This window comes from Denticeps clupeoides, chromosome 5 (assembly GCF_900700375.1).
Source record: "Denticeps clupeoides chromosome 5, fDenClu1.1, whole genome shotgun sequence".
Lineage (NCBI taxonomy): Eukaryota > Metazoa > Chordata > Actinopteri > Clupeiformes > Denticipitidae > Denticeps > Denticeps clupeoides.
This window is the reverse complement of record NC_041711.1, coordinates 13,088,897-13,104,914: the sequence shown is the minus strand read 5'-3', so window position 1 is coordinate 13,104,914 and position 16,018 is coordinate 13,088,897. Positions and strand designations below refer to the sequence as shown.

The 16,018-nt window shown below is 43.5% G+C and overlaps 3 protein-coding genes across 4 annotated transcripts; all 3 read left to right on the top strand.

Moving 5' to 3' along the window:
* The first annotated feature begins 885 nt into the window (after positions 1 to 885).
* Positions 886 to 3,669, top strand: rpl37a (ribosomal protein L37a). The gene is made up of 4 exons (XM_028980819.1): positions 886 to 967; positions 1,364 to 1,492; positions 1,677 to 1,759; positions 3,503 to 3,669. The coding sequence occupies exons 1-4, from the start codon at positions 965 to 967 to the stop codon at positions 3,564 to 3,566; spliced, it is 279 nt and encodes a 92-aa protein (XP_028836652.1). The 5' UTR covers positions 886 to 964; the 3' UTR covers positions 3,567 to 3,669.
* A 5,279-nt stretch (positions 3,670 to 8,948) lies between these two features.
* Positions 8,949 to 11,849, top strand: pecr (peroxisomal trans-2-enoyl-CoA reductase). The gene is made up of 8 exons (XM_028981271.1): positions 8,949 to 9,095; positions 9,247 to 9,380; positions 9,971 to 10,136; positions 10,699 to 10,780; positions 10,958 to 11,054; positions 11,145 to 11,255; positions 11,366 to 11,477; positions 11,690 to 11,849. Exons 1-8 carry the CDS (start codon positions 8,984 to 8,986, stop codon positions 11,770 to 11,772), a joined length of 897 nt encoding a protein of 298 aa, XP_028837104.1. The 5' UTR covers positions 8,949 to 8,983; the 3' UTR covers positions 11,773 to 11,849.
* Positions 11,850 to 12,096: 247 nt separating this feature from the next.
* Positions 12,097 to 15,171, top strand: LOC114790898 (transmembrane protein 169-like). 2 transcript variants are annotated; one of them, XM_028981321.1, is made up of 3 exons: positions 12,097 to 12,184; positions 12,459 to 12,781; positions 13,301 to 15,171. In XM_028981321.1, the coding sequence occupies exons 2-3, from the start codon at positions 12,553 to 12,555 to the stop codon at positions 13,930 to 13,932; spliced, it is 861 nt and encodes a 286-aa protein (XP_028837154.1). In that variant the 5' UTR covers positions 12,097 to 12,184; positions 12,459 to 12,552; the 3' UTR covers positions 13,933 to 15,171. The 2 variants fall into 2 exon arrangements, with proteins under 2 accessions (XP_028837154.1, XP_028837156.1); XM_028981323.1 differs by having other exon boundaries at positions 12,110 to 12,365.
* Positions 15,172 to 16,018: the final 847 nt, after the last annotated feature.

Below are 16,018 nucleotides of genomic sequence, written 5' to 3'. Positions count from 1 at the left end.
AAGCAGAATAGTCCATAGAGGTCAGCCATGTCTCTCCGAATCAGGAAACTCCCCAGGCAGGATATACCATCCACAGTGAAGAAGATGCTGAAAGATAGAGTTGGATGGTGGATTATGGGGGACAAGCAAGATACTAAATTAAACTGGAGAAAGACGATGTAAAGCTTTATAGGTGATTAAGCAGAATCTTTAAGTCAATACGGAACTTAACTGGAAGCCAATGCAAAGAAGACAATACAGGCTTAATGTGATCATAATGCGAGTAAGAACCCTGGCTGCAGAGTTTTGGACAAGCTGAAGTTTATTCAATGAAGCAGCAGAGAAACCAGAAAACAGAGAATTACATTAATCCAGTCTAAATGAACTAATTTCTCCGCATCAGAGATGGAGAGAAACTTCCTAACTCGAACTTCATGTGGTTTGACCGAGATGTACACCGGACAATCTCACAGTGAAATGCATATCCCGCAGTGCATACACTTTTTATTTAGATTTTCCGAACGCATAGGTATCAGTATCGCCGATACCAACTTGATATCATATCGAAAATGAAATCAGTGTTATAGCATATCCCTAGTGGAAACTGCTCCAGTACAGATTCAGCTGCAGTGTGAAGATCGCGTTCGACAACTGAAGCACTGCATTGTGGGATCTGTAGTTTTTGGCTGATCGGCGCTTCACATCACCGTAATAATAATAGTCGCGAGTTTGACACCTTTGACAATACACGCACTCGCTATGTGTGTGTGTGTGTGTGTGTGTGTGTGTGTGTGTGTGTGTGTGTGTATCCAACTATCCATATTTCGGGGCGGTTGGCAACCCTGGGGTAAAAAACAGAGAATTGCTCCAAACTCTTCTCAACCCGAGAGCCGCCACTATCCCACAATGCCCTGGTCCGGAGTCGGGTAAATTGCGCGTGCGCACTCGTCGCACCCTCTTTCGGCTCCGCGCCTCTTCTGCTGTGATGGTGAGTGTGGGGCGGGCTCGCCCGTGGATCTGCGAAATCCGGATAAATCCTCCACGAACTGTCCGCTTTTCGTCGCGTAGTCGCGGCGTACGTGCGCCGAACTTGCTCCTGTGGACGCCGGGCAGGCTATTTGTTTTAATATCCGCTCGTTTTTATCGTTATTCCCGAGTGCGGCGGTTAGCCGGAAGCTAATGGCCGCCCGCTTTGCGGCGAATCCCCACGCAGCGCTCGCCGCTGGGGCAGTAGTTTCTGCCCCGGCACGAACGTTGGCTTGACTCCGCGATCGGTCTGGGTTCTGGTCATGTGGTCGTGTTTGTTTTTTTTCCCCCGGGTTTAGCGGCGGGGAATGGGGTTGATCCGCGCTGCGAGGTGTTAACTGAGAATCTCCCTCCGCAGGCCAAGCGCACCAAGAAGGTGGGGATTGTGGGGAAGTACGGCACCCGGTACGGGGCGTCCCTCAGGAAGATGGTGAAGAAGATCGAAATCAGCCAGCACGCCAAGTACACCTGCTCCTTCTGCGGAAAGGTGCGGCGTCTGCGTTTCCGTTCACATTTAACACGATTACTCCGCTAAAGCTTTGTAAAGGGTACAATGTTATTTTAAAGGAAAGGAGCCTACGGAGTCCCCCGTATGGTTCTTCAGTTGTCGTGTAACACGACTAGCCAGTTTTCTAACTGCATAACCTCATTTGTGGCTATTTCCTTTGTAGACCAAGATGAAGAGAAGGGCTGTTGGGATCTGGCACTGTGGGTCTTGCATGAAGACTGTTGCTGGTGGAGCCTGGACGTACAAGTAAGTCTTTAAACGTTAACATATTTATATACTTTAAAACACCGCATTCGACTTAGTGCTGTACACAGACAAAAGAAAAGAGAGAGACCGCAAATAAAATGGTGACAGTAGCATAGTGGGTAACACTCGCCTATGAACCAGAAGACCCAGGTTCAAATCCCACTTATTACCATTGTGTCCCTGAGCAAGACACTTAACCCTGAATGTCTCCAGGGGGATGGTCACTGTAACTACTGATTGTAAGTCGCTCTGGGTAAGGATGTAAATAACTATAATGAAGCAGTAAAACATCAGACATATTTAAAAGCCATGGGGAAAATCTTGAGGGAGCTCTTAAAAGCAGGAAGGGATTTGGCTTGCCAAAGTTCAAGGGCAATGGGGGCAGTGGTGGCCTAGTGGTTAAGGAAGCGGCCTGTAATCAGAAGGTTACCGGTTCGAATCCTGATGTGCCACTGAGTTACTTAAAGCACAGTACATACACACTGCTCCCCAGGCGCCTGTCATCGCTGCCCACTGCTAATTATTCACTTAAAAATGTTGGTTTATGTAACGTCAGGTACTTCAATCTTGGCTAAGGTGAAAAGGCAACAGGTAATGCAATTAAAATCAGGATCTAATGTTAACAGCTAGTGATAACATGCAATATCAAACTGATGCCAAGGGTGATGGGTAAAAGCAGAGGACACATTTCGTTGTGTCACTGTTCTGCCGTGTTTCACAATCACTTCACTTTCATTGCATTGCAAAGTCTCCAAAGCAGTGAATGGAAAAAGCTCGGTCACCCCTAAGTTTCGACCTTGTCTTAGGGAATAGCAATGAATGTTCTGCTCACCTGAGAACGTGGAGGAGCATAAAACTGAGGCAGATCGGACTGATACTGTGGGACGTTAAAAAAACAAACGAAATTATAAAATCCATTAACAAACTGGGAACCGATGTAATGATGCTACGACTGGACTAATGTGCTCGTTTTTTTTCTGTGCCAGTTTAAAGCTGTGCAGCAGCATTTTAGACCAAATGCCTTTTTGGATCAAGTGACCTCTGGTTAACATAACATAAAGAGTGTTGAAGCAGTCCAGATGATTCGTAATAAAAGCATGGATCAAAATCTCAAAGTGATACCGATAGAGAAGTGGTTTTGACTCGACAGTTGTCTCAGTTGAAAAAAAAGCTACTTTTGACCACAGATCTGATCTGTGTATCGAATGTCAATTCACTGTCCCGTCTATCACCCACATTTCTTGCTGCCTCTGTCAAGTGTTGACTCGTATTTTTTCAGTATTTTCATACATAATCTATGTAGATTTCATATTAGTTTCAGGTAAAAGGTATCGTGAGCATATTGCATTTACATTACATTTACAGCAATTATCAGACGCCCTTATCCAGAGCGACTTACAATCAGTAGTTACAGGGACAGATCCTGATTTCAATTGCATTTCCTGTTGCTATTTTGTGGTTACCTTTACTTTAGCCAAGATTAAAGTACCAGGCATTATTAAATGTTATAAACCAAAATTAAGTGAATAATTAGGCTGCAGTTTACATATATATGCTTGATTTACCCCTGTGTGTCAATGTAAAAGCTACCTTATTACAAAACTTTGCAGTCTTACTGTTCTATGTTTGTGCATGTTATTAAAATGCAGCTGTTTACTGTTATGTACTGTGATTGTGTACCTTGCAAAGCTATTGTGCTTCAGTCAAAAACTAGAAAAAATTACTTTCTTTTCCTATTTTCAGCACAACATCTGCTGTCACAGTGAAGTCTGCCATCAAGAGACTGAAGGAGCTGAAGGACCAGTAGAAGGGGACTTCTTTTGTACAGCTGAAAATTCTCCACGTTTTGGACTCTACATTTATGTGCTTTGCTGGAAACATCCCACAATAAAAGTCTTGAGCGGGTTTTATGTCTTGTCCTTTTTGTTTTTTTCCAAATAAGCTAATCAGCATCTTAACAGCCCCCTGGAAAAAGATATTAACCTAACTAAATTCCCAATGTTGTCACATTATATTTCTTTACTTTATTTAGCAGACTCTTTTATCCAAAGCGACTTACAAGAGGAAGACACCAGCAATTCTCGTTCGATTTCTATAGAATATTGAGTTTACAAACTAAGAGCCCTGATAAGGCTTAGACTTGTCAGTGAAGAGCATGATCGGAGATTGTTAGGTGCTAGACTAAGAAAAATTATAATGTATTAATACATTTTTGTATTGTTTGTGCAATGTATACGCATGTGTGTGTGTAAGTGTTAGATTTGTCTGTAATATTTTTTGAATAAGAGTTTTCACCTGCTTCTTAAAAGTGGTGATAGTCTCGGCTAGTCGTGTGGAGGAGGGCAGGTTGTTCCACCAGCCAGGGACAACAACGGAGAACAGAGATGATTGGAATTGGAGACCCCGTGAAGAAGGAATTTTTAGTCTCCTTTCGTTTGCCGATCTGAGAGATCTCATAAATAAATATAAAATATTCTTAATTAGTCCCACAAGTGGGAAATTTACATTTGTCACAGAAGAAAGTGAAGAGTACAAGATAAGAGCAGTTAAAAAATACAAAGTATAGACAACATGCTATAAAAAGTTCATTTACATTACATTTACATTTACGGCATTTGGCAGACGCCCTTATCCAGAGCGACTTACAACGTGCTTTCAAGTTACCATCGATGAAGTGATCAGTTCACTAGGACCCCAACTATGAATACATCTATTTAATTCACTCTGTTGTAGATTCTGTACACAAAGTTTGACAACAAGAAAATTACAATTTAATCTAAATATTCTTTAAAGAGGAAGGTCTTGAGCTCTAGTTCACTAGAGATAAACAATGGAAACGAGTTGTAAAAATATATCAGAATATTACAAGCATCTTACATGTCATTTTTCATTGTACAGAATGTTTTACATTTTTCTGTACAGTATTTACTTTATTTAGCAGACGCTTTTATCCAAAGCCACTTACAAGAGGAAGACACCAGCAATTCTCGTTCGATTTCTTTAGAATATTGAGTTTACAAACTAAGAGCCCTGATAAGGCTCAACTTGTCAGCGAAGAGCATGCTCAGAGATTGTTTAGTGCTAGACGAAGAAAATGTATTTATAATGTATTTATACATTTTTGTATTGTTTGTGCATTGTGTACACATGTGCATGTGTAAGTGTTAGATTTGTCTGTAATACTTTTTGAACTAGAGGTTTTTCACCTGCTTTTTAAAAGTGGTGATAGTCTCGGCTAGTCGTGTGGAGGAGGGCAGGTTATAGTATTATAGTATTAAAAATAATTATTGTGAAATGTACAATACTTGTATATGTTTATTTCTTTTATGATTGCACTATGGGTGAAACAGTATTTCAATACACTACAGGGAGTGCAGAATTATTAGGCAAATGAGTATTTTATCCACATCATCCTCTTCATGCATGTTGTCTTACTCCAAGCTTTATAGGCTCGAAAGCCTACTACCAATTAAGCATATTAGGTGATGTGCATCTCTGTAATGAGAAGGGGTGTGGTCTAATGACATCAACACCCTATATCAGGTGTGCATAATTATTAGGCAACTTCCTTTCCTTTGGCAAAATGGGTCAAAAGAAGGACTTGACAGAAAAGTCAAAACAGTGAGATATCTTGCAGAGGGATGCAGCAAGGGATGTCTTAAAATTGCAAAGCTTCTGAAGCGTGATCATCGAACAATCAAGCGTTTCATTCAAAATAGTCAACAGGGTCGCAAGAAGCGTGTGGAAAAACCAAGGCGCAAAATAACTGCCCATGAACTGAGAAAAGTCAAGCGTGCAGCTGCCAAGATGCCACTTGCCACCAGTGTGGCCATATTTCAGAGCTGCAACATCACTGGAGTGCCCAAAAGCACAAGGTGTGCAATACCCAGAGACATGGCCATGGTAAGAAAGGCTGAAAGATGACCACCACTGAACAAGACACACAAGCTGAAACATCAAGACTGGGCCAAGAAATATCTCAAGACTGATTTTTCTAAGGATTTATGGGCTGATTAAATGAGAGTGAGTCTTGATGGGCCAGATGGATGGGCCCATGGCTGGATTGGTAAAGGGCAGAGAGCTCCAGTCCGACTCAGACGCCAGCAAGGTGAAGGTGGAGTACTGGTTTGGGCTGGTATCATCAAAGATGAGCTTGTGGGGCCTTTTCGGGTTGAGGATGGAGTCAAGCTCAACTCCCAGTCCTACTGCCAGTTTCTGGAAGACACCTTCTTCAAGCAGTGGTACAGGAAGAAGTCTGCATCCTTCAAGAAAAACATGATTTTCATGCAGGACAATGCTCCATCACACGCGTCCAAGTACTCCACAGCGTGGCTGGCAAGAAAGGGTATAAAAGAAGAAAAACTAATGACATGGCCTCCTTGTTCACCTGATCTGAACCCCATTGAGAACCTGTGGTCCATCATCAAATGTGAGATTTACAAGGAGGGAAAACGGTACACCTCTCTGAACAGTGTCTGGGAGGCTGTGGTTGCTGCTGCACGCAATGTTGATGGTGAACAGATCAAAACACTGACAGACTCCATGCATGGCAGGCTTTTGAGTGTCCTTGCAAAGAAAGGTGGCTATATTGGTCGCTGATTTGTTTTTGTTTTGTTTTTGAATGTCAGAAATGTATATTTGTGAATGTGGAGATGTTATATTGGTTTCACTGGTAAAAATAAATAATTGAAATGGGTATATATTTGTTTTTTGTTAAGTTGCCTAATAATGATGCACAGTAATAGTCACCTGCACACACAGATATCCCCCTAAAATAGCTAAAAATAAAAACTACTTCCAAAAACATTCAGCTTTAATATTAATGGGTTTTTTGGGTTCATCGAGAACATAGTTGTTCAATAATAAAATTATTCCTCAAAAATACAACTTGCCTAATCTGCACTCCCTGTATATTGTTGTACTGACAATAAATCTCTTGAAATACACAGTGCAATTGTAAAAGATATAAAACTTAAATACCTATATAGGTCTATAAAAAATACTATAATCTTTCTGTACACTAAACAAGGACAGCAGTAAGATGTTTGTGAGTGGCGGTACCTTTGACTTCCAGGGTCTCCTGCATGGGGTGGGAGGATGTCCTAAAACAGAGCTGGCCCTCCAGATCAGCCTCTTTCTGTAAAAGATGGCTGAGGCCACCACAGTCATAAAAGGTGGGCCTTTCATTCCAAAAGACCTCTGCAGCAGGTACAGCCTGCTCTGCCCTGTCCTGTAGAGGGCACCAAAGTTCTCCACAGCCTCAATGTTTGAACCCTGGATGTTTAGTGGTTGCAAGTCAAAGTCCACTTTATTATCATTCACTACATACAAGTACACAGACAGATGAGATGGCGAAGCTTTGGAGCTTCACAGTATGCAAATGGAGTAACACACAACACAAAAACAAAATGACAAAGGACATTGTGGACATGCGCGCTGACCCATAAAATAGTCCAGGTCGAGACAAACTAGACAAACCAGCAATGAGTGTATGTGGTATATGATATGCTATAGTGGTAGTGATATGAAATTATATCATGACCATAACATAGCAGCATAGTGTAAAACTGAACAAAACTGAACTAATATTCATTTCAGAAGATTCTTCACCACATCAGGATCTTTCTATTTACCTGAACACAGTTCTCTCCTACAACAGCCTGCAACCTTGGAGTAACAATAGACAATCAACTCTCCTTCTCAACTCACATCAGCAATCTTTCCCGCTCATGTAGATTCCTTCTCTACAATATCAGACAAATCCGTCCTTATCTGTCAACACAGGCCACCCAACTACTGGTTCAGTCCTTAGTAATCTAAAGACTGGATTACTGCAACTCCCTTCTAGCTGGTCTACCACTATGTACCATCCGACCTCTACAACTCATACAAAATGCAGCAGCATGACTGATCTTCAACCTTTAGAAATTCTCCCACACCACCCCTCTGCTACGTTCCCTCCACTGGCTCCCAGTAGCTGCACGCATCAGGTTCAAAATACTGATACTGGCCTACAAACCCAAAGATGGAGCAGCACCATCCTACCTCACAGCCCTTATTACACCTCGCACTGCACCTCGTCTACTCCGAGCCTCCAGTACTGCTCGCCTGGTCCCATCGCTAAAGGTAAAAGGAGGACATTCATCTAGACTCTTCTCTGTCTTGGCCCCTCGGTGGTGGAATGAACTTCCCCTCAAGGTCAGAACAGCTCAGTCACTGAGCACCTTCAAACGGCAGCTCAAGACCTTCCCCTTTAGAGAATATTTAGATTAACTTGTAACCTTCATATTGTCTAACTTATGTAGAGAATCAACAACAGAGTGAATAAAAAGATTGTATTCATAGTTGGGGGTCCTAATGAACCAGAACTGATCACTTCATCGATAGTAACTTGAAAGCACGCTGTAAGTCGCTCTGGATAAGGCCGTCTGCCAAATGCCTTAAATGTAAATGTGTGACATACTAAAAGATTAAAGTGTTATACTTCAACTAAAAAGTGCAGAGTGCAGAACTGATGTTCAATTTGTAATGTGCAGTTTGGGAGGGAGAATGTGGTTGAGGTGATGTGGTGTGGATCCTGGGGGTAAAATCTGTTTGTGCCTGCAGAAGTCTACCACCAGCTCCTTGGTCTTTCCAGTGTTGATCTGGAGGTAGTTCTGCTGGCTGCTGTCAGTTCTCTGTACTCCTTGTCGGCCCCATTAGTCATCAGAGAACTTCTATAGGAAGCAGTTGGTGGAGATGTGAGTGAAGTTTGCAGTGTAGACTTCAGGTGCTATTTCTATAGCAGATATCAAAAGGAACAGGCTTTAATTGGCACATGTAAAGTTCTCCACAAGCATGACTATTAACATGAGTGGAACGTGAACAAACTGCAGCAGACTGCACACAAACATACACTGGATCAGCAGGAACACAGAGTGGTGAATAAAATAAACAGCAATTAGGTGTCCATTCTGATCATAACTTGTATAAACACAGACGTTAAGTGAATAGAATCTCTCCCTGTCGACGGTTTTTTTTTTTTCAAACGAGCAATATATTTATTAGTATATTCTTTCTAAGCATTATCCTGTAAGAAGTTAAAAGTAGTACAAAAATTGTACAGCTTTCAGGGAATACGCGTTTGGACGCGTCAGTGCAATGGGAGGAACGCGGAAGTATAATTTGACAGGTCCGTTTGAAGCACGTGGGCTGCTGCGGTGTCACGTGACACCCCCGTGAAACATGGCGGCCACCAGCGTGTTTAAAGCGGGGCTGTTCAATAACAAAGTTGCCATCGTGACAGGAGGAGGGACCGGCATCGGAAAAGCGATCACGTCTGAATTACTTGAGCTAGGTACGTGAGCACTGGCTTCTTTTTATCAGGAAAAGCACCGGTTTAATTGGCAAGTCGTCCGAATGAACTTTAACCCAGCAAGACATGTAACGCGCAGTGGGGTAAAGGTGACAGTTATGCCTATCCACTGCTGTTCCTCTCCTTCATCCAGGCTGCAGTGTGGTCATATCGTCCCGCAAGCGGGAGCGCCTGGAATCCGCTGCAGAGGAGCTGTCTCAGAGAATCCCATCCTCCAGCGCAGCCAGAGTCACCCCCATCCCATGCAACATCCGTAACGAGGACGAGGTACACTGCTGTCTGTGCACAGAGACAGAGTTATAATGATGAAAATGATGCTGTGAGTGTCAATGATCCTTCCAACCTGCAGCCAGTGTCTGTGCATGTACAATAATTTACATGAACGGCATTTACCAGACGCCCTTATCCAGAGCGACTTATAATGAGGGTGGTAGTAGCCTAGTGGGTAACTTCTGGTTCACACTCGCCTGTGAACCAGAAGACCCGGGTTCGAATCCCACTTACTACCATTGTGTCCCTGAGGAAGACACTTAACCCTATAGTTGCTCCAGGGAAACTGTCCCTGTACCTACCTTGTAAGTCACTCTGGATAAGGGCGTCTGATAAATGCTGTAAATGTAAATGTAATGTATAATCAGTAGTTACAAGGACAGTCCACTCCTGGAGACACTCAGGGTCAAGTGTCTTGCTCAGGGTCTTGCTCAATTACATGGTAGTAATTGGGGCTGGGACATATAGGTGAGCAACTCAACCCAAACTAATGCAGGTTTCATTTAGACTCTGGTCTAAACAAAACCTGTGTGCAAATGGTGTTGAGCAGGAGAGAAATATCCTTCAGGCTGGTGTGCTTTTTCCAGGTTAAAAGACTTGTGGCTTCCACGCTCAAGCTGCACGGCCAGATTGACTTCCTTGTTAATAATGGGGGAGGCCAGTTTTCCAGTCCCGTGGATAACATGACCTCCAAAGGCTGGAATGCTGTGATTGACACCAACCTCACTGGAACATTCCTCTGCTGCAAGGAAGGTGTGTGCACTGGGGAAAATGTAAAAAAATGTAATGTAAGGCAACCGATTTCTTTTTCTCATTTCCCTCAACTTCACGCCTATGTAGTTGTTGCACAGGCATGAATTTGAGAGAACTTGAAAAAGATCCGCAACCAGTTGCCTTACATTATTAAGTTTTTCCAACTTTTTAAAAAATTAACCGTGTGGTACTCGCACTGTTTTATTCAAAAGAGGTGTTTTGTGTGGTATAATTGTCAGATAATGCTGATAATAATTAGTGATTATGCCTGTTGCACGTTCCTAGTGAATGTTCTGAAGAGGTTGCTTTTCTGTTTTTCTGCTAAAACCTAATGTATTCATAAGATAAGATAAGATCAACCTTTATTAGTCCCACAAGTGAGAAATTGCACTTGTCATGGCAGAAAGTGGATAGAAGCAGAAGGTAATAGCAGCAAAAAACAGAGGTTGATTAAAAAATGATTAAAAATTATTAAGAAATTATTAAAAAAAGTTTCTAGAACAAGTCATTCTGTGAGTGATATTTCGTGTATCAGGAAGTAACCCTGAACTGTCTTTTGCAGTATATGGTGCTTGGATGAAGGAACATGGTGGTGTCATTGTGAACATCATTGCTGACATGTGGAAAGGTTTTCCCGGCATGGCGTAAGTAAGCAGCACAAATGCAGCATCACGCTGGTTCCTGACTCTCTGGAACTGCCAACTGCAACTTGTCTAGTTTTGTTTTGAAGCTGGCAGAGAATAGAAATCTGGATTTACTGCAGGGTTGACGAGACATCCGCTGTTTTATTGTGCAGGAGCTGACTGTAGTTTAAATTTTAGACACACTGGAGCAGCCAGGGCTGCGGTGGACAACCTGACTAAGAGCCTGGCCATAGAATGGGCTGCCAGTGGCGTCCGAATCAACTCCATTGCCCCGGTAAGGCTTTATGGCTGATCTAGCTGAATCACTGTTAGAAGCGCTCAGACTGAGAACTAGTCAGTGAACGGAATCTCGTCCCAAACGCAGGGAACTATTATTTCCAAAACCGCAGTGGCCAACTACAAAGAACTTGGCCCAACATTGTTCAAGATGTCTGTGCCATTCAGCCCTGCCAAAAGACTGGGTGTGCCAGAAGAGGTGAGTGGTTTCAAGGACCTGCCCTTCATTCCCACCAGTCTAGGGATGAATCAAACGTTCTGGTGTTTCGTTTTTTTTTTTTTTTTTTTTTTTGGTATGTGCGTCTTCAGGTTTCCCCAGCAGTGTGTTTCCTCTTGTCCCCTGCTGCTTCCTACATCTCTGGAGCAACCCTGAAGGTAGATGCCGGGCAGAGCCTCTACCATTCCGTGTGGGAGATACCAGGTAGTGCTTTATCGTTTTCAAACGACACCAGCATTTTTCCAGCAATTAAATGAAGCGCACGTTCTAGCAGACTTGAAGAAATGCTGCACTTTACAAAAGGCCCCACAAAACGATGCTGCTCATTTTAAGCATAACATTTGCATGCTTAATATGTTGCAATTTAAACTGGTGTGACTCAGAATTGACCAGTTTCCTTTGTTAAATCCGACTAGACCACGCATCCTGGCCACCTGCCCCGGAGGGAGAAAACACGGACACCATGCGAGAGGTCGTGGGTCCGAAATCCAAACTGTGATCTAACGCTGGACCCAAACAACATGAATCGTGGCCTTAAAATGACATTTGTGATTTTTTTTTTTTTTGTGTGTGTATTTTGTTTAAGTGTTTAGAACTGAAATAATGTGCAATTGAATGTATTATAATCATTTCAAATAAAATTATTTAAAAAAAATTCGCTGTGATGTGAATTCCACTTTTTTTATCTTTAATTAAATTGCCTGGTGACGTGTTCCGGGGTGTGTGAATGGCTCTCCGGTTACCAGGCAGAGGAGGAGAAGCCGGCGGCGACGGTAGCGGCAGCGGACCGTGAGCGGGGATCGGCGGGGATCGGGGCGGGGAACGAGCAGCTTTGTTCGGCGAGGCGAGCCTCGGCACGCACGTGGGAAAACGAGTCGCGTTAAAAAGATCGGTTCGGTTCCGCCCACAAGGTAAACGTGCGCGCTTCGGTCCTCGTTGTATTCCGTCGATTATCGATTTCTCGGTTAATAACGTGTGCCGTGCTGTCGTGCTTTTTTTTTTATCGTCAATAAAACGGATACACGGTGCAGCTATTGAAATCATATCTCCATATTACGCGAGTACGACCCAAACGCATTAGAAGGTTCCTCGGTAATGAGTTTTTTTTATTTAAAGTTTTATTTTATTTTATAAGCAATGTCGTGCTGCATTGAAACAGGCACTTTTCATCTCTCTTTGCACCAGGATGGGCGGTTTGGCCCCTTTTCACCAGAAGACGTGGCTTGCATTCATGCATTCAAAAGGGGGGGGAAAGTGAGCTGGTGACACCGCTGTCACCATGGAACAGGAGGGGGGTAGGAGGGAGCAGGATCCTCCACCCAGGCGAAGGTCGGAGGAGCAGGAGGAGGAGGAGGAAGGCACAGCGACCCAGAGGAAGAGGAAAAAGAAGGTGCCACAGATGGAGTCCGTCATTGTGTACCGCTCTGAGGTTGAAGACCAGGGGGACGATGGGGTGGAGGGTGGCTCCACAGGGGAGGGGAAGACCCACGGGAGCTCTGAAGGGGAAGGTGTGTATGTGTGTTTCTTATCTAAATTAACGTTTTATCTCACGAACCTCTTTGAGCATCCTGTTAGCAGAAGTCCAGCTTCATAGAAAACCATTTTAAGGGCAGTGGTGGCCTTAGCCCCGTAAGCAGAAGGTGTCCGGTTCGAATCCCGATCCGCCAAGGTGCCACCGAGGTGCCACTGAGCAAAGCACCGTCCCCACACACTGCTCCCCCACACACTGCTCCCTGGGGGCTTGTCATGGCTGCCCACTGCTCACCAAGGGTGACTGTTAAAAGCAGAGGACACATTTCATTGTGTCACTGTGTGCTGTGCTGCAGTGTTTCACAATGACAATCACTTCACTTTCACTTTGTGCTTTCCACCATCAGTAGTTATAGGGACAGTTCCCCCTGGAGAGGGTTAAGTGTCCTGCTCAGGGACATAATTGTAGAAGGTGGGGTTTGAACCTGTGACGTTGTGGTCTTCTAGGCTACAAACACCCTTGATGAGCTTTTCTGCCTTCTGTTTGATGCCCTCAGAGAGCTGGAGTGCACCACCCGACAGTCGCTACGTAACGCTGACGGGCACCATCACTCGAGGGAAGAGGAAAGGCCAAGTGGTGGACATCCACGTCGCCCTTACAGACAAAGAGTTGAGAGATCTGGCCCGTTCCAAAGAGCGCCTGAATGCAGAGTGTGAGCTGGCCCCTGGCACCAGGGCATCCTGTGAACTCGGTTTTGGTCAAGGTCCCCATGTGATGCTGTGGAGTCTCTCCTGTGTGCCTGTAGTCTTCCTCCTGTCCTTCATCACCTTCTTCTACTATGGAACGCTCACCTGGTACAATGTGTTCTTGGTGTATAATGAGGAGAGGACGTTCCTGCACAAGATCACCGTGTGTCCTGTACTCATCCTGGCTTACCCCATGTTGATCGTCAGCATGTCCTTTGCTATGGGCGTGTATGCTGCGGTAACCCAGCTCTCGTGGGTTTTTGCCGAATGGTGGCTGGCAGTGTGCGATCTGGAGAAGGGCTTCTGCGGTTGGGCTTGTGGGAAGATGGGCCTGGAGGACTGTGCACCCTACAGCGTGGTGGAGCTGCTGGACTCGGACACACTGTCGGAGAGCCTGCAGGGGAGGAGGGCAGAAGAGGCAGAGCAGGTTTCCTCTGTTTGACTCCCTCAAAACACTCTTGCAAAACTCTGGTGTGATTTATGTGCATGTTTTGTACTCTTTTTACTGGCAAGTGCAGTATCTTGTAGGTGTGTGTCTGCTCTTCTGACAAAAAATGCTATAGTAATTTGAAGAATGGTGCCCTGACAGGCTTTTCACAAGGTGAGATAAAAATGTATGTGGTGAATGTTACCACAGACTCAGAATTACTAGAAGCTAAATAGACACCATATGTTGGCATGTCCGCCATATTGCGAGTGGCCACTCCATCCTAAAAAGAAAACAGTACAGGCAGATGTGGAAACTAGAACTTAACTTGAAATGATACACTCCATGACTGCGAATACTTCACAATAATTTTCTACAGCATACAATAAAATGTTAACATACATAGATACTAGGAGATGCTGTTGTACTGTACATTTCTATGGCTGAATAACAATAATCACAATACAGCTGTAACAGAAGCAAACATATATATTATAACTACATATAGTTGGCAGAAGAAGTGTGCTTTTTGGTACGTTTATTTATTAAGACTTTTTATATATGTTTTCATAGACACAAATGCATTTAATATACAGCACAGTCATCACGGTCAACATGATAACGTAAAGTCAGAAAAAAAGCATATGTTACTTGTGGTTGTGTTGAGCACATATGGCAAGCCAATAAACAGCGCTTTCACAATGCGATCTTAAAAATAACGTAATGTTGCAAGTAAACGCCGTAAAAAACGCGTTCAAACATTCACAATGGCGTTTTTTTATGCTGGTAAAACACTGTAAAAAAAAAAACAGTGATCTGAACATGCCCTCAATGGCATTTTTTATGCCGTTGTGCATTATGCTGTTTTCTTGTATTATAACGATCTCTGCCCTGTGCGCTTCTCAACCAATAAATTTGAACTGTCAGGACCCAATCAGTAACCCAATCAGTAACGTCAGATCGATCACACCAGTCCAGCATAGCACCAGCATCTCCTATGCTGATCCGGCTGGTGTAGTACTGCAATATTACAGTTACATATTACAGTCAATATCATGGCTTATCGTTTTAGCACTTACAAGCATAAGATCATTATAATACAAGAAAATGACATAATCCACTGCGTTTAGGATTAAGGAACAGCCCTTGTATGGTTCAGATCATATCTGACCGATAAGTTTGTGGACACCAATGGTGATTCGTCTTCACATAGTAGAGTAGAGTGTGGTATTCCACAAGGTTCTGTCCTAGGTCCGTTACTATTTTTCCTATACATGTTACCTTTAGGTGACGTCATCCGCAAACATGGTATTAGATTTGATTGCTATGCCGATGACACACAGTTGTATCTGTCAGCAATGCCAGATGAGAGGCAGCAGCTGAACAGAATAGAGAATTGTCTGAAGGACATTAGACAGTGGATGCTCACCAACTTTCTTCTGTTAAACCCTGATAAGACGGAAGCTCTAGTAATTGGATCTCAAGCAGCCAGACATAAGCATAACTCTGGATAGCCTTTCTATCTCACCAAGTACAGAGTTAAAGAACCTAAAGTGTCCTCATTGATGGAGGTCTCTCATTCGATTTGCATGTAGATGATGTCTCTAGGATAGGATTCTTTCACCTAAGAAATATTGCAAAAATTAGAAATATAATTTCAATGCACGATGCAGAAAAGTTGGTCCCTGTATTTATTTCATCAAGGTTAGCTTACTGCAACGCATTACTGTCTGGATGCTCTATTAGGTGCATGAGTAACTCCAGCTAGTACAGAATGCTGAAGCCAGAGTTCTAACTAGAACTAGGAAATCTGACCACATTACCCCAGTCTTACAATCACTGCACTGGTTACCCATCAAATTTAGAATTGACTACAAAATCCTACTTTTGACCTATAAAGCCCTAAATGGTTTCACCTCACAATACCTGAGTGAACTTTTAGTTATTTATGACCTGCCACACCCCCAGCGATCAAGGTGCGGGGTCACTACTGGTACCCAAAGTACAGCAGGTCACAGCTGCGAGAATATCCTTCTCATATAGAGCTCTGCAGTTGTGGAACGGCTTGCCAGTCAGTGTCTGGGACTCTCAGTGTTTAAAT